The 27,711-nt window shown below is 37.9% G+C and overlaps 2 protein-coding genes across 2 annotated transcripts in view; one reads left to right on the top strand and one right to left on the bottom strand.

Annotated features, from left to right (window-relative positions):
* dock2 (dedicator of cytokinesis 2) overlaps nucleotides 1-27,711 on the top strand; it is a 116,813-nt gene that overhangs the window by 31,774 nt on the left and 57,328 nt on the right. Inside the window, exons 22-24 of the mRNA XM_079631067.1 lie at nucleotides 9,384-9,436; nucleotides 10,966-11,105; nucleotides 20,344-20,439. Coding sequence (XP_079487193.1) covers nucleotides 9,384-9,436; nucleotides 10,966-11,105; nucleotides 20,344-20,439 — 289 coding nt within the window. The remainder of the gene's footprint in view (nucleotides 1-9,383; nucleotides 9,437-10,965; nucleotides 11,106-20,343; nucleotides 20,440-27,711) is intronic.
* Nucleotides 20,472-27,711, bottom strand: part of insyn2b (inhibitory synaptic factor family member 2B) — a 24,204-nt gene continuing 16,964 nt past the window's right edge. Inside the window, exon 4 of the mRNA XM_079631688.1 lies at nucleotides 20,472-24,165. Coding sequence (XP_079487814.1) covers nucleotides 23,997-24,165 — 169 coding nt within the window. The 3' untranslated portion in view covers nucleotides 20,472-23,996. The remainder of the gene's footprint in view (nucleotides 24,166-27,711) is intronic.

Below are 27,711 nucleotides of genomic sequence, written 5' to 3'. Positions count from 1 at the left end.
GAGAGAGAGAGAGAGCCTGTGTGTGTGTGTGTGTGTGTTTGTGTGTATATGTATTTGTGTGTGAGTGTGTGTGTGTGTGTGTGTGTGTGTGTATATGTATGTGTGTGTTTGTGTGTGTGAGAGAGAGAGAGTGTGTGTGTGTATGTGTGTGTGTATATATATGTGTCTGTGTGTGTGTGTTTGTGTGTATATGTATTAGTGTGCGAGTGTATGTGTGTGTGTATATACAGTGCTATGCATAAGTTTAGACACCCATGCTAAAGTTGCCTAAAAAGAGGAATAAAAAATCATCTTTTAGAAATTTATCTTAATGCCTTAATTTAAAAAATGAGGAAAACTCCAACCTTTAAGGACACCAATTTTCTTTGTGAATGAATAATGTATAGTAAATAAATAAATGTTCTTCCTTAAAATACAGGGTGCATAAGTTTGGACACCACTATGTTAAATTCCCATAGAGGCAGGCAGATTTTTATTTTTAAAGGCCAGTTACTTCATGGATCCAGGATACTCTGCATCCTGATAAAGTTCCCTTGGCCTCTGGAATTAAAATATCCCCACATCATCACACACCCTTCACCATACCTGGAGATTGGCATGGAATACTTTCCATAAGATCATCTCTCAATGCAAATCAAACCAGCGGTTAGGCTAACTGAAATAAAACCATGCCAATCTCCAGGTATGGTGAAGGTTGTGTGATGATGTGGGGATATTTTAATTCCAGAGGCCAAGGGAACTTTATCAGGATGCAGAGTATCCTGGATCCATGAAGTAACTGGCCTTTAAAAATAAAAATCTGCCTGCCTCTATGGGGATTTAACATAGGGGTGTCCAAACTTATGCACCCTGTATTTTAAGGAAGAACATTTTTTTTTACGATACATTATTCATTCACAAAGAAAATTGGTGTCCTTAAAGGTTGGATTTTTCCTCATTTTTTAAATTAAGGCATTAAGATAAATTTCCAAAAGATGATTTTTTATTCCTCTTTTTAGGCAACTTTAGCATGGGTGTCTAAACTTATGCATAGCACTGTATGTATTTGTGTGTGTGTGTGTGTGTGTGAGAGAGAGAGAGAGAGTGTGTGTGTATGTGTGTGTGTATATATGTGTCTGTGTGTGTTTGTGTGTATATGTATTAGTGTGCGAGTGTATGTGTGTGTGTATATATGTATTTGTGTGTCTGTGTGTGTGTGTGTGTGTGTGTGTGTGTGTGAGAGAGAGAGAGAGAGAGAGAGAGAGAGAGAGTGTGTGTGTGTGTGTGTGTGTGTATTTGTTCATGCATTATGAATTAGTTTCAAGCTCTTCTTTAGGTCTTCACAGGTGTCCAGGTGTTTGTATGTTTTGAAGCAAGTCCGTGAGCATATGTAAACTGTGTGACACTAATGATGTATTAATTCAAGAATGTACATTACATAACTAGAATAATATAAAAATCATACACACACACACACGCACGCACGCAGTAGTACAGAGTAATGCACAAATTTGCCATTATTCACTCTCTCTTTGCTGATGCATTAAAATGATGAAGTGCGGCACACACACACACACACACACACACACACACACACACACACACACACACACACACACACACACACACACACACACACACACACACAAATCTCATCTGACTAATTCAAATGCAGTGAAAGTGAATTAAAGTTTTTTTCCACTCAGGCCTTAATGTGGCTGTTGTTATGGTTACGGTTTGCCGAGGGCTTTTCTGACTATTTATTCTGCTGGGTTAAAAGGCATTACAACAGAGAAAACGCATTTCACTCTTATTTGTTAATTTTGTATTATTCTTTCAGCCCCCCCCCCCTCGTTTCCCCGTGTCACCATCTGTTGATGGGAGTGTTGCACTCGTCTACGGATCTGTGGGCAGGATTTCAACTGGGCTCTCCAACAGGGGATTTAAAATGGGAATATTTTTGGAATCAATATTTGATAATCAAGACTTTAAGGGGCTTTAAGATCCTTCAGCTAAAACTTTTCAGCTTGAGCAAAACAAGTAATTCCTCTGGCAGTGAAACTGGCTCTGATTTGAACGGCGTTTGCCAACTAGATTTTGTACATTTTGTGAGTCAGTGGAGCTTGTTTGTGCAGAAATCACCAACATGACGCTGGAGAGTTTGCTAGAATGGTTGCCAGGGCATTGTTATGCGGTTGCTAGGGTGTTCTGTGTCTGTGGTCGCTAGGTGTTTGAGATAATATTCTCGTCTAGAAAGCTTTAAAAGCCTGAAAGGTGGAATCTATGGAAGCAAAATAACCCAAAATTGACCAGTGCCCCAAAAAACCCAGTGGTTTTGCCTGAACGCGTTCATTGAACGATAGTTCATGAACTCGTTCATATTTTGGGCGAACGTGAACTGAACGTACTGTATTACTGCCTGATGAACGTTACTGTGAACTCGTTCATTCTGGTGTCGGTGAACGGCATGCTCTCTCAGTTTAACTTCGTTCAATAGGGTGCCAGATTTCTATAGAGCCTTCCAGGCTAAAACACCCGTAAACCGGTCTTAATATGTAGCGGAAAAACACCCAATCTGGCAACACCCGCCGCCAGTGTCTACCGACTCTCTTGTTCGATCTCGTTCATCAAAATGAACAAATCTTTTTTCCGAGTCATTTCGTTCATTTACGGGGCTTTAAATGTTATACTATTAACTGGCAAATTCCCCGAACACATCCACTTACGCAATCTTGATCATATTCTGAATTATTAAATTATTATAATGCATTCAAAAATCGTTTACACGGAACATAAATAATTACTTTACCTTCCGAGTCTTTCGTTCATTTGTCACGTGACAGACGAGATTCATGGATTCACTAAAATCAAAACAAAAAGCAGCATGTCGGCGTCGCATAGGGTTGCCACCTTCAGTGTTGCAAAATAAGGGACACCCATTCAACCCCCCACCCACCCCCCCCCCCCGCCCCCCTAGAGCTTTTCGACTTTTTCCAATTTCAAACATCTTTTTTTAAATATCATCTGTAGTCTGCCACTTTGCCACTGTTTATGTGTGTTTTGCGTTGTTTCTGATTTTGAGGATTTGAGGAGGTAAAAATGTTTTGAGGAAAACTGCTCAACTTTGACATAGTCATTTTTATTGTTATAATTGTGATTTCATAATATGTAGATATGAATACTAGTGAAAATTTGTATTTTAGTCAAATAGCAAATGGTGTAGCTCTGCAGCCATCTACTGAAGTAATAATTTCTTTACTTTTAAAACGGCATTTTCCAAAAGATGGGCAAAAATCTTACACTAAACCATGTCAAATTATCCATATCCATGAACGTTAGAAATGTGGGTCTTTTATAAAGTGAATTTTACTTTTTTTTTTTTTAACTGTTTTTGTATGAAAAATATTTATTTATTTATTTATATAGCCTAAATTAAAAAATATATAATAAATCCTCCTAAAACTATAAATCCTAAAAAAAAAACTTATGTTTTTTCAAAATTACATTTTGTTGAAAAAACACGAGTGTGATTTCCCCCCACACTAACATAAAAAACAGATATTATTCAAATTTATTTTAAAAATGTTGTAGATCTAGAAAGTGTTGTCAACCTTGCAAAGTCTCACGCCATTTAGACAAAGATAATTTTTATTTTATTTCAGCAAACGTCATTTGGGGTCAAAAAGACCCGAACAAAGAGTATAGAAGTACTTCTATCCTCTTTGCCCCGAACAGCGCACAAGGGGTTAAAAAACGTGCAGGTTTACAGCGCATGTTCACGAGACTCAGTCGCTATAGAAACAAAAACGTTAAAATGCAATCACGCAATGAGCTTCTCTACTACGAAATTGATTTCTTTATATTTGCTATTAGTATTATCCATACTGCAAAATCCTTCTGTTTTTATTCAACTATGTGTGGGCCTAATGTAAAATACGGGACAAATCGCGTCCCTTATTGATTTGATACGGGACGCATCATCTTACTTGTAAATACGGGATGATTCCGTATTTTAAGGGACGGGTGGCAACCCGTTGCATGATCGTTTAAACGAGTTTTATGACGAGGTCGGTGAGGACGGGGAACATCTGACACACAGCTTCAGTGTTAAAACTGATTGAATAATTGCTGTGGTTCTATATGGGCTGTGGCAATCATTTTGAAAAATAATAGCTCGCAGCAACATAAAAAAAAATAACTATGAACTAGTTAATTTTTGAAACTGTGAACTATGCACTGAACTAGTTCATTTTAAAATTTGTGAACTGAACTTTGAACTAGTTCATGTAGAAAGTGAACTTTCCCAACACTGTGTGTCTTGCATTATTAAAAGTCCGAGGCCTGTCTGAACGGTGGATGTTTTGCTCTGAGAGTCCCTCCTACATAAGAGGCATGGAAATGATGCACTTTAAAGTTAGTGAATGTCCGATGTCATCAGCATGTTAACAACATTTTAGACAGCCGAGGATCCAATTTACAGCGGCGCTCTCGTTCCGCCCTGCGGGAGAGAATTACAGGTGAACTCGAAGCTTAACGCTTTTCATCAAGGAGAAATATATATATTAACAGCGTGACGAAGCAGGTTGAGTATTATTGTGCACGCACATCTAAAATCTCGGTAATAGGAAGCGGATTGAATTAGACCTTCAAGTGCTGCAAGAAGAGCCAAAGTTAAAGCTCATTCTCATTTCAATCTTCAATGTTGATGTCATTACACACACACACACACACACACACACACACACACACACACACACACACACACACACACACACACACACACACACACACACACACACACTTTCTCTCTGGCACGGTATGGTGGGTCCGTCTGGTTTAGGCCAGCTGGGTAATTGAAATGGCATCTTATTACCATGTGAAATAGTTTATTGTGAAGTCTCAGGATAGAACGACAGATGAAAATGAACGAAGGTTTCTTGGCGAAGAGAAAAGGGCCGAGTTATGATTCTTAAGGGAGCCGTTGTGAAGATCTTTTCCTCCCGAGAGAAGGACAGACACATTACTGAGATTAGATTCGTTTTTAAATACTCTCTCCGGGAAGAGTTCAGCGGTTTAGTCTTCAGTTCAGTCCTCCGAGACTCTACACCTGCTCGAAAGATCGCCGAGCTGCTCGTGTTTAAGCTTTGTTGGTGACGTACAGCCTTAAAAGAAAATAACTGTCCAATTAGAAAATGTGGAAAAGCCAATGAAAATACATGTTTTTCTCCTTCATTATGACTGATATCAACATATTGTGACAAATGATGTGAAGTGCACACATCTAAAGTTCACTCAATACACATACTTGCCTGTCTATTATTCTACCGTTCGTCTGTCCTTTTTTGCGCTCTATATTTCATTTTTTTAACTTATTTTTTATTTTAATATATTTTATTTTTAATTGTTATAGTTGATAGACAGTGTTTTATGCTTATTTATTAATTTTTTTATTTACACCTTTTAGTTAATTTTTTTATTAATTGTATTTTTATTAATTGTGGAGTTGGGGAGACATTGAGTGTGACTTTTGCATGCTTTTATTTAATTTATTAATTAATAATTTTATTTTATCTTTTTATTTGATCAAATTTTGTATATATATATATATTTTTTTTTTTTAATTGTTACAGTTGTTGTGGTCATGTTTTGTTTTGTGGTCCAGGGTCACAAATGATAGTCACATGGGTACATTTTTTGCAATTGAGATTTATACATCAAATCAATACTGAATAAATCATCTTTCCATTGATGTGTGGTTTGTAGGACAATATTTGGTCGAGACACAACTATTGAAAATCTGGAATCTGAGGATGCAAAAAATGTAAACATGAAAATCTCCTTTAAAGTTGTGCATTTATGTTCACGATTGTGCTGCATTCACTCACAAAAATACATGTTTTATATATTTACGGTAGGACATTATCTTCATGGAACATGATCTTAATATCCTCATGATTTTTGGCATAAAAGAAAAATGGATAATTTTGACCCATACAATGTATTGGTTTTGTGATCCAGAGTCACACTTGATGTTTGTCATGTACAGTACCAACATACTGATGTAGTGAGTGATGAATACATGATCGTGATAGTGCACGTGTAAACTGTCTCTCCTGATCACGAATCACCCTCTTTAGTTTTCACTCCTCGCAGGAAACATTGCATTAAAATGATTCATGATGTCTAAGACAGACAGAGAAAACAATAGAGAAAGGTAACTGGCAGATGTGCAGCATTTACCATTATTCATTTCCACGTTCCTTGAATTTCAAAATGCATTATTTGTGAAAGTCATCTAAGTGATGCATGAAGCAGTTTTGTCCGTCCACTAGCGTGGCTCTCGGCCAGGATCAGTCCACCGTAATAAAGAGTGTGTTGAGTAAGTGTTTTTTCCTGTTAGGCAAGAGCGTTTCAGCCGAGCCGAGAACGCCGTGAGCGTGTGGTGTGTTCGGGTCATGTGTTGTGTGTGCATGCACACATGATGCTAAATGCTGAAGCTGTGTGTGTGTTCTTCATGTTTTTATGGTTCATTTGGATCATGACCGTGAGAAACACACACACACACTCGCTGAGCGCAGCACAGTCCAGAAGGTGAAAGGGTCAGTGTGGCCTTGAGAAAATGCTCGACGACGGCACATTTTCCTGTTGTTCTTGTCGTTGATCTTGATGATGGAACGGGACACTATAAAAAGCGACACCAGTGAACCCTTCATGAGCTCAGATCGCTCAATATTCCCTCGGGGACGGATCCACGGCAGCATTTATCTCTCTCTCCGAGGAGGCCTTCTCTCCATCGCTCTTTATCTCACGGGGACATTAAGTGTGACAAATCCAATTACCGTACGCCTCAGTAATTAGCATAAGTGCCGCGTTTATGATTGTCATTTATTTACCAGACTGAAGGTGCAACAATACTGTAAGCGTGCGCTAAACTGGCCGTTCTCTGCCGGGATGCACGCCGTCGGTCGGTAACTGAGTGCCGGAAACCCATTGCATTTATATCATCTGCTTTTTCCTGATGCATCTCGCTCGCTTTCGAGAAAAGCTCACCCGCTGAGACTCATTTTGAGCTCTTAGAGAGAGAGATGGTGTCGAGAGAAGGGTCGTGTTCGTGTAGGAAGATCAGGTCAATGGCAAACATTCACAACGCTGATGCGTGCTTAGACTGTGGCTCTTTGACCTGCATAGATGTGAATCTGTCACACCGTGTTAAAGGGGTGGTGTAATGCCCTTTTCACAAGATGTAAAATAAGACTCTGATGTCCCCAGAGTGTGTGTGTGAAGTTTTAGCTCAAAATACCACACAGATATTTTTATATATCATGTTAAAGTCACTTTTTGAGGGTGAGCAAAAACACACCGTTTTGTGTCTGTCCCTTTAAATGCAAATGAGCTGCTGCTCCTGGCACAGGGGGCGGAGCTACAAGAGCTTGTGTCCTTTTACCTCACACACACACACACACACACACACACACACACACACACACACACACACGCATGCACAAATTTCAAAATCTTTTAGCCTTTATGTTCAAACCGGAGTCAGACAATATAGCTAAGTTTCCATCCACTTGTCAATCGAATTATCTGAAGTTCGGTAAAAAAAAACTCATGCGAATAAAGCTGGTGAAAGTGTGTTTCCATCCGACAGCTTTAAAGCGAATAAAAACCTGTGCGTAATGACGTCACATGCTGTTTTGCGATCAAATTGGTATATCGAATTGATTTGAGACATTTTAAGGTGTTTCCGTTCATTTTCGCACTGAATCGCACAACATTCAAGCCAACATTTGCGAACAAAGTTTTGCTAGACAAAATGCAATTCATTATTTATTCGGCAAATAACGTTTCCAAGCCGTATATCGATCAAGAGACAATCCGATGAGACCGAACGCATTTCATTTGAGTCAATATTCATGAAATTCAATCAAAGTTTTCTGTTTCCATAAGGCATTTTTCGTTCGATATCACTTAATTCTGATAAAAACGTGTGGATGGAAACATATCTACTGATGGAGAGACTCAAGAAGAAGTGACAACATGTAGAAGAACAGGACATTTCTGAATGGTTAGTTGATGAATTTATGTAGATTATGTGTAGTTATCTTCTAGTCATTGATTAGCATATATCATGATAATCTATAAATCGTGTTCAGGGGGCGGGGTTTATGTAAATTCTAGGGTTGGTGATGTCACTAACCCGGGAGGAATGTCGTGTAGTCTCTACCAGCCGTTTGTTGTAGTCCTTAAAAAGCGATTTCTTTAAAAGCAAATATCTCCCTTTGCTCTGAACTTTGAGCGTTGTAACTTTGCAGATGTTGTTTATGATCAAACAGCAACATTACACACTAACTACAGTTAGAAAAGTGAAATCATAATCAACCACCCCTTTAAGTCACCATTAATAATTGTGTATTTTTTAATCGTAATAAAACACAATACATTTTCTTCAATTTGAAGACCCTGATTCTTTGATATATAAATAATATTATACATATTATTTTTGGATAAAAGGACCATGGCATAAATATATATACTGTATATATTGCATTCATATAAATGGCTCTTTAATCTAATATTTTACTATTATTTATGTCTCCTTTTATTTCTATAGCGCTTTATACAAAACAGTTTGTTTCACAGCAGCTTTACAGTGCTAAATAGGAAAATAATGATTCAATGATGCAAACAGAATTCAATTCTGCTGAAATAAAAGTGTGTCATTGATCAGCCGAGGTCAGGTGTGTGTTCAGTGAGTTCAGTTCAATACCTGTGTGAAGTTCAACTATGGAATGAATTCAATTAATCTATAAACCCGTTTATCTATGGATGTCATCATCCAGCTCAGTGTCAGTCTAGTCAAGTCAATAATATTGCTGAATATGAAGTGTCCCCAATAAATTTAATAAACTTTATGCATTTTTACTTAAAAAAAAAACATAATTCTGTATCATTTATAAGCTGTTTTCCTCGTGGGGACCAAAAATGTCCCTAAAAGGAACACACTCACGTGCTCACACACACACACACACACACACACTCACACACACTCACTCACTCACGCGCACACTCACTCACGCGCACACTCACTCACGCGCACACTCACTCACACACTCACTCACTGACTGACACACACACACACACACACACACACACACACACACACACACACACACACACACACACACACACACACACACACACTCTTCTTGATCTATCCTTCTCTCTGACTCTGGCTCTCTCAGTGAAATCGGATTGATCATGGTTGATAATCAGTTGGTAACGAGCCAGTGTGTAAATGAGCTTTTAATGTGCTGGTTTTAAGAGGCAGAGTTGTTTGAGTGTGAGTCCATCATGAAGTGCGGCAGATTGAACTCACGTAAAAATCTGTGGTTTGGATCCAGACAGAATCTGAAGAGCCTTCAAACAGCCTCGTGTGTTAAACTCAACAACTGCGGTAGTAATTACCGTAGAAATGTATTTTTACATGACCATTTTGTTCCCATTTATGCATTTAAGAATTCGATATTTAAATGACTAAATAAAACATTTTTCCAATATGTCCATCCTGATACACACACACACACACACACACACACACACACACACACACACACACACACACACACACACACACACACACACACACACACACACACACACACATAATATTTTCATATTTTAAATAAATATTTAATATTACTTGCATTTATTACTAAAAATATTATGTTTCTTTATTTTACTCAGATGAAAAGTTGTTTTAATTGAATTATTTAGCTATTTTATTTATGAGTAGACCGTTTTGAGCATAGATATTATATAGAGACTAGATGCCCTATTGGCTGCTGGGCACCGAGAAATACGGCCGCCATCTTAAACCGGTCGTACTCCTAGTTTCGTTGCTTAGCAGCAGTCAGATTCCAGAGCACTGTGGAGCATTTTCCTGTTCTAATCGGCGGACCATCGCAAATAGGGCCCGGGATTACTTTTCACAAGTACATTTTAACATTACCGTACTTTTGGTTGTGTTTTGTGAATAGAATATTACCAGATAATTGAGAAGGAGCAAGGATCTTTGATATTACTGTACAGAAATCGTAGCCAGCTAACGTTCTAGGCTTAACTGCACCAACTGCACCACTCGGCATGGAGAGGTTGGGTAAAGTCAGTTTATATACTGTCTATGGGTAAAGTAATTATTACAAGAGCTTCTCGGTTATCAGATACAAGCATTCAACGGCCCTGTAGTATAAACATATACAAATATAGGTTATTTGTGTTTGCGCACGTGATATCAGGAAGCAATGTAATAATGTTAACTTACCTGTGTAATACACACATGACGGCGATGCGCAAATCGAGTGTGTGTGTGTGTGTGTCACAACTTATTAAAATATCTTACTTTACTGCAACTATCTGTTACTGCTTCTTTATCATATTTATAGTGTGTGCTTTATAAAATACCTTATATCCTGTATCACATATTTTGATTTTGGACGTCTGGTCACTTTATATCTTTATTATTACTGTTAAGCCTACTATGAATATTAAAATATGCCGAACCATGTGTCCTTTATCATATTTATATTGTGTGATTTATAAAATACCTTATATCCTACATCACATATTTTGATTTTGGACGTCTGGTCACTTTATATCTTATATCAGAATATTATATTACTGTTAAGCCTACTATGAATATTAAAATAAGCCGAACCATGTGTCCTGTATCATAGCTACATGAATGACATTTGCAGAAAAAAAACCTGCGTGAAAATCAGTTCGGTATTCAGTGAGTTATGATTAATTAAATGCACTGACAGCTCATTGCACCTGCCATACAGATTACACTGAGTGGAGCGGGTGACCGGTTTAAGATGGCGGCCCCACGGCTCGACCGCGCTAATAGGCAGTAGCGGTCGATAGGGCGTCTATCTATATGATGTCTATGGTTTTGAGTGTTTTCCGTTACGATGTCATTTCCAGACTGCCGTGACATCTTGTTACCCATGATGCTCCGGGAGCTGAGCGAGGCGCTGGCTGTGATGGGAGGGCACCAGGACGAGAAGAGGAACAGCGTTGAACTCCTGAACAACATCCTGGAAGTGCTCAGCCGCAACGACGTGGTAAGAGCCAATCAGAGATCAGCACACTAATACACCAGCCAATCACAGCAGGAGTCGGTGAGGCAGGGCAGCTGGAGGCTTTACTGATACACACAACCAAGACCATGAGAAATTTCATTGTATTTTATTCAATACTGAAACAAATATTTACTGATACACACATCCAAGCCATTGAAACAAATATTGATTAAATATAGTTAATTTGGCACTTTTTGAGTTTGAATTTGGAAGTTTCTGAGGATCCAAATCTTCCAACTTTCCGAGGATTATGACTATGATTATAAAAATGCATCTAATCAAAAACACACACGCACTCACCTAGATGTAAAACCCGGAGCGGTTTTTAATTACTAAAATGGCAGCGGATTACACTCGGGTTCTTTGAAGTCTGATGCTCTAATCTCACTTTCTGAAACGGTGATGCATTTAGACACTGAACTTCCTGAACTTCCACTTCCTCAAAGAAACCGGTGAGACGGAGAGAGAGGAGATAATGAAAGAGGTCAGGACACAGCCGAGTGTTTATCAGCGCTCCCTGTTTAAACCAAACTGTTGCTCAATCTCTCACACAAAAAGACATTTTAGTGTGTGTGTGTTTACATCAGCATTGGTCCTACTGTTGTTCCAGTGGAAGAAGGTGGGGTCAGATTTAAATCTAAATAAATATATATATATATAAGTAGAGCACTTGACTTCATTTGTATATAAATATGAATGTATATATGATATATACATGTAATAATATGGTATAGGATAATATAATACATTTGACTTAATTTTAAGTAATATACATTTTATTTAAATGTATTCATATTAATGTCCTAATATTATTATTTTAGATAAATATTACATAATTGTTTATGAATATATATCATCAGTATTAATTAATTTGTATTACTTCTTAATTGTTTTTTTATTAATAATTAATAAAATATATTTAATTTATTTATATATATAATATTTATATTTTAAATATTATTTATATATTACTTATATTTATCTTCATTTTAATGTTTATATACATTTAGCCAATTTTGTAATTATAATTGTAAATATTAATATTTAATGTCTTAATATTAAGATTTTTATATAAATGTTACATAATATATGAATATATTTGATCAATATTGCTTTCTATTTATTACATAAAAATATTTATTTATATTTGTATATATTTACTTAAAATATATTTACTTAAATCATGTTAATATTTAATATATTTAATATTACTTAACATATATTACTACTTTAAAATGATATAATATATAAATAATATATACATTTTCATAAGAATATTTGTAATATGTACAATATATATACCTGTATTATATATATAATTTTAAAATATATATTAAATGATATTATATGATATTATATTAGACAATTCTAATACATTTCATGTATTTATTATCCCATTTTAATGGGATGAAAAGTATTTTTAATCATAATTATAACAGTGGGACTGCTTCGATAGAGACACTTCTTGTTATTCAATTAAGGTTTGATTTATCTCTGTATGTCGTCCTTCATCTTCAGTGGTAATCAGTCAGAAGTGCTAAGGAAACACAGCAGTGTTTACACTCTTCAGGAAATCAACCCATTAATGCCCTAAATATAGTTTATATTTATATATAAAACTCTCAGAAAAGTTTTAGCATGTTATTGAAGAAGGCAATGTTATGCCTGGTTCAGATTACAAGATTTGTTTTGTGTGTTGTGATAGTCACTGTCAGATTACGCCATTTTGACTCCTAAAATCTTGTGGTGTCGTGGACAAGAAAGACTACACGCTGCTTTCCGACCAGTCATCGCGTGCTGTCTCACACACACACACTCTCGCGCACACACACTCACTCTTGCTCACTCACTCACTCGCGCACACACTCACTCAATCACTCGCGCACTCACTCACGCACACACACTCACTCTTGCTCACTCACTCACTCACGCACACACTCACTCTTGCTCACTCACGCACACACACTCACTCTTGCTCACTCACTCACTCACGCACACACACTCTCTCTTGCTCACTCACTCACTCACTCACTCACTCACTCACGCACACACACTCTCTCTTGCTCACTCACTCACTCACGCACACACACTCACTCTTGCTCACTCACTCACTCACGCACACACACTCACTCTTGCTCACTCACGCACACACACTCACTCTTGCTCACTCACTCACTCACGCACACACACTCTCTCTTGCTCACTCACTCACTCACTCACTCACTCACTCACTCACGCACACACACTCTCTCTTGCTCACTCACTCACTCACGCACACACACTCACTCTTGCTCACTCACTCACTCACGCACACACACTCACTCTTGCTCACTCACTCACTCACTCACGCACACACACTCACTCTTGCTCACTCACTCACTCACTCACGCACATACACTCACTCTTGCTCACTCACTCACTCACTCACTCACTCACTCACGCACACACACTCACTCTTGCTCACTCACTCACTCACGCACACACACTCACTCTTGCTCACTCACTCACTCACGCACATACACTCACTCTTGCTCACTCACTCACTCACTCGCTCACTCACTCACTCACTCACTCACGCACACACACTCACTCTTGCTCACTCACTCACTCACGCACACACACTCTCTCTTGCTCACTCACTCACGCACACACACTCTCTCTTGCTCACTCACTCACTCACTCACGCACACACACTCACTCTTGGTCACTCACTCACTCACGCACACACACTCACTCTTGCTCACTCACTCACTCACTCACGCACATACACTCACTCTTGCTCACTCACTCACTCACTCACTCACTCACTCACTCACTCACGCACACACACTCTCTCTTGCTCACTCACTCACTCACTCACGCACACACACTCACTCTCGCTCACACACACACTCACTCACTCGCGCACACAGACTCACTCTCGCTCACACACTCACGCACACACACACACACACACACACACACTCACTCTTGCTCACTCGCGCACTCACTCAAGCACACACACACTCACTCGCGGAAAAACAGACTCACTCTTGCTCACTCACTCACTCGCGTGCACACACACTCACTCGCAGAAACAGACTCAGTCTTGCTCACTCACTCACTCACGTGCACACTCACTTGCACACACACACTCACTCGCGCACACACTCACTTACTCGCGCACACACACACATTCACTCGCGCACACACTCACTTACTCGCGCACACACACACACTCACTCGCGCACACACACACACACTCACTAGCCCACACACTCACTCGCGCACACACTCACTTGCGCACACACACTCACTCGCACATACGCACACGCACACACACACACACACACACACACTCACTCGCCCGCCCACATACTCACTCGCACACACACACTCACTCGCGCACACACACTCACTCGCACACACACACTCACTCGCCCACATACTCACTCGCACACACACACTCACTCGCGCACACACACTCATGAAACGATCGAATCTTGCATCCCGGCGCCCGTTGTCGTTTACGAATCCCCACGACCCCCTACGTCAAACGCATCGTGCCAAAATCGGGCTAAAATCGTGTAATCTGAACCAGGCATTAATGTAACAAGATCTGCTACGCTGCAGCTGCTGCACAGCACACATGGACTTGCTACTGCTAATAGATACACAGACACACTGCTGTAAACATGTAGACGTGCTGCTGCTGCATAAATAGACATGAATACATAAATCCTGTAGCAGATCCAGACAGGTGGAGCTGGGGAGGTGGAGGCGTTCAGAGGGCACTGCACGACTAGCTTACAGCAAACAACCAACCAGACTCTATGAATGTTGATCAAGCAATCAGATGACGTGATTGCTTGCAGATCGCATGTGAAGGACCCATCAGCCTGAGCCCTCTTGAGTTGCATGACTGGATACTTGCCTGAATAATATAAGCTTGGATACGAGAAAGTGTTTTAACATCAGACTAATGACACACTTCACCTTTAGCTTGTGTTGAACCCATAAAATTCTTTAAGTAGCTGTTTGTGTTTGAGTGGAGAGGAGAGGTGAGCGGGTCAGACCCGTGTGATTATACGATGAGCGACTGATGAGAGTGATGGAGTGCAGAAGAGAGAGCAGAATGAAGATGTGACAGGGTCATGACCTCTCCTGCCTCCTCTCGTCGGCTCCTTTAACAGGATTCTCAGAGCGTTTCACAGTCCAAATAAACAGCGATCGAGAGAGACGTGTGAGGAGGATTCTCTCTCTCTCTCTCTCTCTCTCTCTCTCTCTCTCTCTCTCTCTCTCTCTCTCTCTCTCAGGGCATGTTTCATGCTGCGGTTTGAATTAAACTCTCCTAGAGGCTTCAAAATATTATTCACATCAAATGATTCTTCTAAAAATACAGATGAGAGAACATATGTGAGAGCAAGTGATTGACACACACACACACACACACACACACACACACACATTACAGTGATGCTGGGATGAGAATGAGCAGTCTAGGTATTCCTAAGTGTGGATGATTCAGAGCTGTTGTAAAACGGAATGTGAATTCTATTGGAATGTGACAGGTTACGTTGCTTAGCAGCCGCATACATCCTTCTAATATTTATTATACAAGAATTAAGATTAAAAGTTTCCTTGTCATATTACAACCACAAATCAAAAGACATTATACATACACTATAAAAAAATAATTTTTAGTGAAAAATTTTTTTCACAAAAAAAAAAAAAATATATAGATATAGGCTATATAATTATTATTATTTTTTTTTTTAAAAGAGTCTCCTCTACTCACCAAGGCTGCATTTATTTAATCAAAAATAAAGTAAAAACTGTAATATTATGAAATATTTGTACAATTTAAAATAACTATTTGAATATATTCCTGTGATCAAAGCTGAATTTTCAGCATCATTACTCCAGTCTTCAGTCACATGATCCTTCAGAAATCACAATAATATGATGATTTAATGCTCAAGAAACATGTCTTGTTATTATCAATGTTCATTTATTTTCAGGATGAATACAGTTGAAAAAAACAGCACTTATTTGATATAGAAATCTGTTGTAACATTATAAGTGTCTTTACTTCACTTTCGATTTAATGATCCTTTCTGAATAAAAGCATTAAGTTATTACAGAATTAGCCTCACTAACCCTAAACTGCTGACCAGTAGTGTACTGTGTATGAAATGTAAATTGTAAGGAAACTTATACAGTGTTGGGAAAATCACTTTTAAAAGTAACACATTGTAATATTCCGTTAATCCCTAAAAAGTAACTAATTGTGTTACTTAAGTAATGTCTTACATTAATTTTGTCTTACTTTTTTTCTCACATGGGCTGGGCTTTCTTGTTTGTTTTCATAACAAAAAAGTTATATTTTTGGCAAATGTAAAGGCCCTTTTACCCCGTTGCTTGAAAACAAATCTTGTGTCCCCCAACACTATACATAAATATACATATTTTCATTTCTTCATTACAGTAATGCAATATTTTACTGCTTATTTTCAAATTCTTGGTTGAGTTTCATTAGATTCTCATTACTGTGATGGCTTTTTAGTCAGCATATCTTGAAGGGAACATTTCAAATACTACTATGTTTAATACTTTACATTTGAAATGTTTATTATTGTTTTTACACATTACAGTAATTAGTGTTTGGGGCTAAAGTTGTCATGACAATACTGATATAACGCAAAAACTCTAAAATAGACATTATATAAACAACTCTAAAGTAGACATAATATAACATTTCAGCAAAATATATTTATGGGTTGAAATATGAGCTGGACGCGCTGATGACGGGTGTCATGAGATTCATGAGTGTGTGAGACTGATGAGGGAGCGCTGTTGTGCAGAGAGAGATGGAGAAATGGAAACTACCGAATGACAGGCTACAGGTGCCATAGAAATCTGCGTACACACACACACACACACACACACACCGCAGGGATTATAGGTGTACATGATTAAGCCGTCATCCACTGACCACTGAGAAAGAGAAAGACTGGAGAGAGAGAGAGAGAGAGAGAGAGAGAGAGAGAGAGAGAGAGAGTGTGTGTGTGTGTGTGTGTGTGTGTGTGTGTGTTTGTGTCGGCAGCTGAAGTGAAGAACTGAGAAACACAATATGAAATGAAATACTCCATGTAGAGATGAACAGATGTTTCTCTCTCTCTCAATCCCTCACTTTATCCGCCTCTGCGTCATGAAATTAGTGAGGGGGTGGTAAACACACACACACACACACACACACACACACGGGTCATTTTCCTATGATTCTCACACACAGTCGGTGTTTGTCGAAGAAGGCTTTTGATCATCCACATTAATGTTGGCTGTTCAGAAACTACTCATGAGAAGGAATTAGAGAGATATTAATAGACTTATTCAAGTTTTATTTTAGTATTATTTCTATACTACTATTGTAGTATTTATTGGTTACACTTTACAACAAGGTTTATTTTGTTAACATTATAAACTAGATGAGTTAATTTGGACTAACAATGAACAATACTTATACAGCATTTATTAATCTTAATGTTAATTTCAACATTTACTAATACATTTTTAAGATCAAATGTTGTATCTTGTTAGTTAATGCACTGTGAACTAACAAGGTGAACATTTTTGTTAACTAATATTAACAAATGTCAAGAAATGCTGTAAAAATATTTAGCTTGTTGTTAGTTTGTGTTAGTTAACCACTGTTAACAAATGAAACCTTACTGTAAATGTTACCCATTTATTAATATTTTGATAATATTTCCATAATTATGTGCACAATTGTAATATCGCATACAACTTTTGCAAATAAAGCACAGTTTCCATCCAATGTGTTAAAGAGAACAAAATCATCACTTTCTGAGAAATTATTAGCGCAAAAATATCTGTAATAATAATAATAATAATAATTGCGTCTCAGTTAACGTTGTGTGTTCTCTTGCGTTCAGATGCTGGTTTTGGGAACACAATCATGTGAGACGCTTCTGGAGGAAATTAAACCAAATCATTCTGATGACAGACTTTGGCTCAGGCGTTTCAGAATCACCAAACCAACATTTGAGATGCCGTGATGCGATTGGTCCGCTGGCTAGTCCAGTTATCCAATCACAGCCTCTGCTGAGGCATCACATGTTGCCCATCGAACATGTATTAAGATTTAAGTTGACTTTAAAGGATTAGTTCACCTCAAAATTAAAATTTCCTTATAATTTACTCACCCCGATGCCATCCAAGATGTTCATGTCTTTCTTTCTTCAGTGGAATTTTTTTTTTCTTTTTTTTTTTGAGGAAAACATTTCAGGATTTTTCTCCACACAATGGATTTCAATCGCAACCCAATTGTTGAAGTCCAAATCAATGAAGTTTCAAAAGACTTTGAAGTGCTTCAAACGGCTCTGCACGATCCCAGCTGAGGAATAGAGTCTTATCTAGCGAAACGATCAGTCATTTTCTAAATAAAAATAAAAATATATACTTTTTAACCACAAATGCCCATCTTGTAATGCCCGTCTTGTACCATCTCCGAGATGTGCTACGTATTACGTCATCACGTTGGAAAGGTCACGAAAAAAATTAAATAAAAATTAAAAAATTAAAACAAAGATGTCAGACGATTTTGAAGTTGGAGGAGAAAATTAGAGACATTTTTCGCCCTTTCGTACCTTTTTGAACCGGAGTACACAGACAAATAACTTGGATAGATGACGTGAACGTGACCTTTACAACGTGATTACGTAATGCGTGGTGTGCCGCAGACCAGCACAAGAGGAACAATTGTGGTTGAAAAGTATATCATTTAATTTTGTTTTTAGAAAATGACCGATCGTTTGGCTAGATAAGACCCTCTTCCTCAGCTGGGATCGTGCAGAGCCGTTTGAAACCGCATTGATTTGGACTTCAACATGTTGGTTGAAGTCCTGAAATCCTGAAATGTTTTCCTCAAAAAACTTAATTTCTTTTCCACTGAAGAAAGAAAGACATGAACATCTTGGATGGCATTGGGGTGAGTAAATTATCAGGACATTTTCATTTTGAGGTGAACTAATCCTTTAAGGGTCTTTTAGAAATTTACTATTTTTAAATCCAGATAGGACTCTCTGAAACTCTCTAAATTGATTTACAAAAATGAATAAAAAGGCCTTTAGTTGACATCACACACACACACACACACACACACACACACACACACACACACACACACACACACACACACACACACACACACACACACACACACACACACACACACACACACATACACCACACACTGAATCCTAATGGAAGTACATTGGAAATGTTTCTATATACACACAGCTGCATATATTGTTTGTGTGTGTGTGCGTTACTTGCGCACGTGCGTGTGTGTGTGTGTGTTCCTTGTAGGGACATTTTTGGTTCCCATGAGGAAAACAGCTTATAAATCATATAGAATTAGTTTTTTTTCTTTTTTTTTTAGTAAAAATGCATAAAGTTTATTACATTTATTGGGGACACTTCATATTTTTTTCTTAAAAATGGTATCATGGCAATACCACAGTATTCTTCACAGGACCTTCTAGTATTGTATTGTTGTAGCTCCCTGACACACACACACACACACACACACACACACACACACACCACACAGGGCCGTTCCAGAGCTCTTCAGTCAGATCAATACATTTAAACAATAAATCAGTGTGAAGGAGCCAGAGAGACCAGAGCTGCAACTAAAACACAAACACACATTTCACTATCCATTTGTTTCATAGTTAAAAGAAATGGTTAACCAAAACATTTTTTAATTCTGTTAGCATTAACTCATCACGTTGTTTCACGCTGCGTGCTCTTTCCTTTACAATGGATGTGAAATGGTGTCCAGGGGCTGCAAAGGTTCATAAATGACAACATCACGACATGTAATCAACGTCTTCTGAATTCTTTATGTGAGAAAGCAACACGAATTTAAATCGCTATTAACTAAAAATAAATCTAGCTTGACAGCCGTGGTCACCGTTCACTTTAATTTGTATGGAAAAGAGCTGTTTATCGTGACATAATTTACATTTTGGCTGAATTATTCCGTTAAGATTTGTAGCTTATAAACTGGAAACATTGAGGTGAGGAACTCGAGAGTAAATCTGTGTGTTTGTTTTAATTGTGTGACTTAATGAGAAAATCTTTGACCGTTTGGATGCAGTGCGGTTCAGTGCTAGAATACAAATGACAAGCGTTTTGTCTCTTTCTCTTCCAGGGAGACACATTTCAGCACATTCAGGACATCGTGTCGTCTCTGCTGAGGACGATAAACCGCACAGTCATCACCATGGGCCGAGAGCACTCTCTCGTCGTGAGTTAAAGCCAATACATTCCCTTTCCTCTTCCCTCTAATAATGCTATTTTACAGTTAATAGTGTTTACTAAGCCAAGGATCGCTATTAATATTCCTCATACTTAAGAGTCAATGATGTAAACAAAGGCCAAATGTGATATTTTGAGATTTATTTTACTAGTGCTCCTCTGATTGTGTTATTTGTTGGCCAGACCAGAAACATTTACTGCATTAAAATACACAATTTTATTGACGTCATCTTAAGTATCTCAATTACAAACAGGTGGAGGGAGGAAGAAGTGCATTGTGGGAAATGTAGTCTTAGACAATCGGAATATTGGCGTATAAAAATACATTGATTATAATATTTGTTATTCTATATATATATATACTGTATATTTTCAAGTCTGGACATGTAGACAGGACAGATACGGTGTGGAAGACGTGAGTTTGAACCTTACGTACTCTAGGAAGCATGAAGTGGTGATCTGTGTGTGAGAAAGTGTGTATCAAACACGGAGAAAAATGTATCAGTGTTTGTGAAATTCATCATAAGGAATCTAAACATTGAAGCTACAATGTCTGTGAGAACACCAAACATTTACACTTTAATGATGAGGAAATTCCATGTTGCATTAATGTCATGAAATTACCATAATTACCAGTCTCTGACTAGTAAAACCTGCTCATGTTTTTGTCAAACTCGCAAAATACAACTCACAGTTTAACAAAAACTCTTGAGTTTTCCCACTTGACCGATGTGTGGTCATATAGAAACAATCGAAATGGCAGCAGCTTCAACTACAGGCTAACGGTTTGGGCTGCACGATATTGAAGAAAAGTGCCATAACTCATTAAATAATGTGATATGCGGAAAAAAAAAACTGCTTAGTCTTCACTGTAAGAATGAAATAAATGCTGATTTTTATTAAAACTACAAAAGTTATTCAGTCAGGAGCAGTGAGTGATTTTCTCTTTGTATTTTGTTGTTTGATTAACATTGAAAAGATAGACGGCAGCAGGTTTATTAGGCTACTGTCACTTTAAGAGCGAATGCACGTATCCAATATACTGTTACACTCACGTTTTATTCCTCAATTGACCCTTCGCTTAGTTACTGTTGCTACGCCTGGCAAGCTTTCGCGCCTGGCACGTCTATTACAGTGTGTATGCACCGGTGTCACACATTCCCAAGGAGATAATTAGTCATTTTTGGCGAACAGGTGAAATATCTGAGAGAGCGAGACAGAAGAGACTGCAGTATGCATTCGAGGGATATATCCACGACACAATCTGCAACCGATTAGACAATAATTTCATCAAAATTGAAGCTAAAGCCTAACTAGGTTTAACGTTAGTCCCAGCGCAAGCAGCAGCACCTCATACACTGACCATTCAAATGGGAAACACAAATTTAGGAACAGCTGTTAATGCACAGCAGGGTAAGTGAAATGTGAAAATAAATTATAATCTAATAATTATAAATCAAACAGTTTATCCATAAATCTTGTGGAATAACACTAACACCGGGAGAGCCGCGATCGGATTGGAGTAACGTAACCTTAAAGTTACTCAGGCCGTCGATTAACAAAACGCTTAAATATATTTTAAAGTATGTCAGTGAGCCTCCGTCTTGCCTTTAATCGTCTTATTTGACGCTCAAATATATGCATTATAAACAAAGAACCGTCATTATTTCCAAGCAATAGGTGTTTTTGTTAATCCTGTGGACATTTAGTTGTGAACTAAATGGTGAACTAAAACTGTGAACTAAACGGTGTAGTCCCACACTGCTTGATCCACGCCCGGCATTTCTCCCCTCGGCTTTTAGGTTTCTGGAAGGAGAAAAATTCCACCCCACCGTCCACACTTTTAGGATACCGGTTATCAGATTTGCATAATCCATACGCACAACACTTCGGCATATTTCCCTCGCTCGAAAGCTTGCCAGACCTCCCGCGCCTAGTTACGGTTGCTAAGCCACGATTGACCTATGGCGGTTTTCAGGCGTGGCTTAGCGAAGGGTCAATTGTTTACGTTCACTAAAGACATAATTAACTGTTCACGTGAATACGGCATTTTGACATAATTGTGTGTATATTTGGCCATATAAGCTGTAATAATTTTTTTAAATACACTTTTACATTGCAAAAGTAATACATTGAGTTATTTTCCACGTCTTATTGATCTTAACTATTTAAAAACATTATGCATATCACACGTATGTGTCCAATATCTCTCAGAGTGAACCTAAAATTGAACTTTTTGAAGTATTAAAATCATTCAGTTATCGCAAAGCCATTGCGATATGCGTATCGTGATTTGCGATTTTTTTAAATAATTCGATGTGTTGTGCAGCCCTACAAACGACCAATACCGGTTGTGAATGAGCTGCTGTAACTCTGATTGGCTTGTTTCATATAGTCGACATTAACTGATGCATATTCACAGAGAGAATAGAGGTAAATTGATATAGTGATGAATTTGACTGTCATCATCAGTAAAGCTGCACATGCAGCAGAGTTGGCATTGAGTGTTGCAATAGAAACAAATCATTTCTGACTCAGAGAAACTGAATAACTAGAATCTCATTTAGTAATTATGGTAATTTCAATGAGACATGAATCTAGCAATAGGGAGCCGTTCATATACATTTGAAAATGGCGCAAGAGAACCGAACGTGTGCGTCTCGATACATTTTTAAAAATGTAACTTATTTTAATTTGACACAGCTTCAAAAATGCATGTTTATGTACATAGACCAACAAAAAATATGGTGCAGATGTAATACAAGAACGTGTTCAGTATGAATGACCCCTTTAGTCACACTTTCTCTCTTCCTTTAGAATCACATTGTAACATCGGAATTTTAGAACTTTTGGAATTCTGAGCTTCAGCATTTGATACATTTAAACTCTGTTCCGAAACCTGCTGTCGTCATGGCAGCATTCTAACTGAAATAGAGCCTCACACGTGATTCCAAAAGAGCCTTTCATTAAGCAGGTGTCAGTATTGATAATTGTAACAACTTGGATGCTTTCTCTTGTCGAGATGCACATATCCTTGATGGAAAAGGCAATCGCAGAAAGCATCTCATAAGACGGCCTTCGTGTCTGGAGCTCAACTGCCGCTTATTTAAAATGCGGTGTAGGTAGGCAGAGGACTAGGTTTGGGAACAGAGCTTTAGACATTCATTAGTCGGGGACGAAAGCCATCTGCACACAAAGGTCAGAGAACGGTGACGAGGAGATGAGACGGAGAATCTCCATCAGTCCATCAGGGTAAAGAGGGATATCGACTGCGCTCCGGCTCTGTCAGACACTATGAAGGGGATTTATTGACTGGTTAGACGCGAGGTCTTGTGGGTCTCCTTGGGTTTTAAATTGTCCTCAAGTTTTCAGGATGTCAGATGAGCGTTTGGTTCAGCCGGGAAGTTCCTCACACTGCAACAATTATATCAAAGAATAATCCGATCAGTAACTGCAATGGTTTCCCCACGTCATAAAGTTGTTTTTGGAAGCTTATGAAACTTAAGTTTTTGGTTCCCGACGTCATAAGCGTCGTGTGATGGTTCTCTACAGCCACCAGAAACACTTCTTTCGCAGTTTCTTGACGCGGCTCTTGGTTCGCGGTCGTATGTGGGCAGGTTTGGGGACTGGGGCGGGAACATCGTACTCCTTTTCATCCAATTCTTCCAGGATGTTTTGAAGTCGTCCCTCCTGCACACGGAAGTCGTGCTCCACACTGAAAAGACAGAAATATGATTAAATTCAATATAAATATGAATTCTGCAAAGAGAGATGCAACCATTACATTCAACTTTATCTTTATTGATTACTGGAACTTTAAATGGGATATTCAACAAAGAAAAAATAGAAACATTTATACAGTAAAAAAAATTCCACTTTAAACATGCGCTAATTAATAATTCACAAAAAAACGAATATATAATATATTCACAAAAAAATTATATAGTTTTGATGTTTTCATTTTTATTGGGAATGATTCATCTGTGCAGAAATATTTGTCTTGTTTTTTTTCCCCTTCCAAATGTAATTTGTTTGTAAGCACCGAAACAACTTTTGAGAAAAATTTATTATTTTTCCAATCATATCACATCACATTATTTCCCACTCAAAAATATATCAGAATTACAGAAGTTAAATGCACTGAGAATATAAAGTTGTTAAGATTAGAATCATTTCTGTTTGTTGCAAATGTATTGGATACATTAAAATTGCAAGAAAAAAAAAAAGATTTACATGTTGATGTAATTTGATGATACATTTAGTTTTTTTTGTGAATGAAGAGTGTGATTGATGAAAGAGAGAAAAGAAAAGAAAACACTTTTCATCATTGGTTACGACGGATCGTTTGTCATGACATAGAAAAATGAACATTAAGATAATATGACATGTCAAAATAACAAACAAAACTGAAGACAGACCGACAGAAACATTCTTCAATCTCTCTCTCTCTCTCTCTCTCCCTCTCTCTCTCTCTCTCTCTCTCTCTCTCTCTCTCTCTCTCTTTATTCTCTCTTCTCAGTCCGTCATTCATCTCACTTTCTCACAAGTTTCACTGCGCAGCAGCCGAGTGGGTTCAGGATGTATAAATCTTATTCATTTTTTTTCCATAGAGAGATTGATTTTTAATGATAATATATAAACCTTTCAAGAAACACTGTGAGCTCTGAAGTTAAGTAATTGCAGCTGCATTTTTTTAAAATCATGTTTAATAGCCAAATCCAGATCCACCAATCAAAGAATATAAATATATTTTTGATGAATATAAATATATATTCATATATATTCACATAATTAGTTTGAAATAGAAATATTTTGTAACATTATAAATTACCATACTGTAATTTTTGATCAATTTAATGCATCCTTTCTGAATAAATGTATTAATTGATTGAAAAATAAATCAATAAAAACCTTTAATTTGACCGTAAATGGTTGTGAATATTTGTACATGCCTAAATAAGTAGCATTAAACTTCAGATATATTGTTTTAAAATGTATAATCAATTATAATTAGGCCAATATTGAGCCGTAGTAGTTATTGATTGGATCATGTCATTCGACGTTCTTGTTGTTGTTGTCATCTTTGCAATTTTCAAATTTTAGCTTTTTTTGTGCATCTCGGAGCCGCTTGTTTCGGGTCAAGGATTAAAACTCTTTACAATGAGTTTTTTTTTTTAATTCCCGAAGTAGAAATGAATGAAACACATACAGTACTTTTGTAGCCAAGGCTGCTGACACACACTATTATTACAACAGCGTCAAACACACAGCGACCATTTTATCTGACTGCAATCTAACTTCACGAGGAGGGTGTGTGTGTGTGTGTGTGTGTGTGTGTGTGAGGGGTTATGGCCTCTATTTACAGTATAGCCACAGTCCTGCCTGCAATTTCCCGGCAACTAAGTGAGTTGAGAGAAAGCGAGAAAAGCAGGGACGTGATGAGCAAAAAACGATAGGTAAAAAGATGAGAATAATACAGACTGACAGAGAATGTATTGAAGGTTAACAAAGCCCGTAATGAGGGACAGAGATAAATGAAGCATGTTCAACAACAGCTTGTTATAAAGCCTGTAGTGAACACCGTGTGGAGAATACACCCATCCCACAGCGATTGTGCTATTGCATTTCCTTTAGAAATCATTGTATTATTTGCACACTGAATTGCAATTGTCCTCCTTTCTTACTGTTTTTTTTTTTTTTTTGCAAACTGAATTGTGATGATTGGTTTTGCCTTTATTGCATCTTTCTAACCACCTCTAGCTGTATTTTATACTGCAGAGACTGTATGCGATGTTTATTGATGCTCAGCTGATAATAAATAGGATCTAGTATGCTTTTTAACTGTTTATCTGTCTTTAGTGTGTAATGTTGCTGTTTGAGCGTGAAAAATATCTGCAAAGTCACAGTTCTTCTCTTTATCAGTGTCAGTGTTTCTGAACTCCTGAAACGCCTCCATTGTAGTCTTGAGTTTCTTCCGGGAACAAACGCATCACAATATTCCTCATTTAAATAATTAATACGCAGAATAAAGGGGCGGGGCCTGGTTGAGTTAGTTAGTAGTGTGTTAAACTGGCGGTTATGGTAAGGGGCGGGACATTTCCCAAACACACTGGAAGCGCTCGACCAATCACAACACACTGATCCAGCCGACCAATCAGAGCGCAGTGTGCTTTTCAGAAGGAGGGGCTTCATAGAGACAGGAAGTAAACAGAGCGTTACTGACAGACTGGGAAGAGAGGAGCCGCAACAATGGAGAATATGAGGGAAATAATCAACATTCAAGCAGGAAAACCTGTTCTAGTAGAGCTCAAAAACATCAAGACTTTGTAAAAGGGCACAATAGGTCCCATATAAACATGTTGCTCAGTGTCACAATAGCAGCGAAACATTTGTTATGCAACATTTCACACGCAGAACTAAAGCCTAAATCTCAAAGTTTCCTTCTGCCATCGTGCGAGCGCTTCTGTTTTCTTCAGGAAATGCAAATCTAGTTATTTCTGTATTGCATTTGAAACCCGACAGTTTTTGCCGGCTGTAAATCTGTTTTTCAGTGTTGCTGTCATTTCAGAGGGCGTCATTTGTCAGTGGAAATTGCAATGTGATGTCTCTAATTTGCATATCCAGATGACACATTTACATGTATATGATTGTTGCACCGTGCAAATTCATCTTCACTGAGGTTTTATTTTTTTCAGTGCTATTGATCATGCTTTTTTTGTCATCAGTACTGTTTGCATTACTATTGTAATCGCTCAGACTTTGTGTTCGTGGTTTAAAGAGACCTTTAACCCTTAATTATAAACTTCGTCACATAACCTTTGTGCTAAAGACATGAATGATTCATAGAGAGGATCACAGAGACTCGGGCGAGCGACTGAGCATCCACCTGAGGGTTGCATGGGCGGAGGAAATGTTTGACTTCAGAGGAGTGCACATTTCTGTATTTTAAGGAGCACTATAACCAAACCTATCTCAGCTTCCCTAGGGAAGGATGGCACAAAGACGGAGAGAAAAGGGAAGAAAGTGAGAGATAAAGAATTATGAAAGCAGAATTTGTGATGAACAGATCTTTTGAGGGAAGAGAGTTCACTCAGTCAGAAAGCTCAAAGCTAGAGTCTGCACTTTCAGATGGGGAAAAATCTTAATCATCAATATTATCTTCCAGAAATCATGAGTCAAAGGATATCTAGCGCTATAAATCACACAGCTTGCATGAGTGCAAACCCAGAGGAATTTTTTTTTTTTTTTTTTTTTCGTCAGA

Source organism: Phoxinus phoxinus (genome assembly GCF_949152265.1).
Source record: "Phoxinus phoxinus genome assembly, chromosome: 12".
NCBI classification, from domain to species: Eukaryota; Metazoa; Chordata; class Actinopteri; order Cypriniformes; family Leuciscidae; genus Phoxinus; species Phoxinus phoxinus.
The sequence above is the reverse complement of the archived record's forward strand: the minus strand, read 5'-3'. Positions and strand labels throughout refer to the sequence as shown.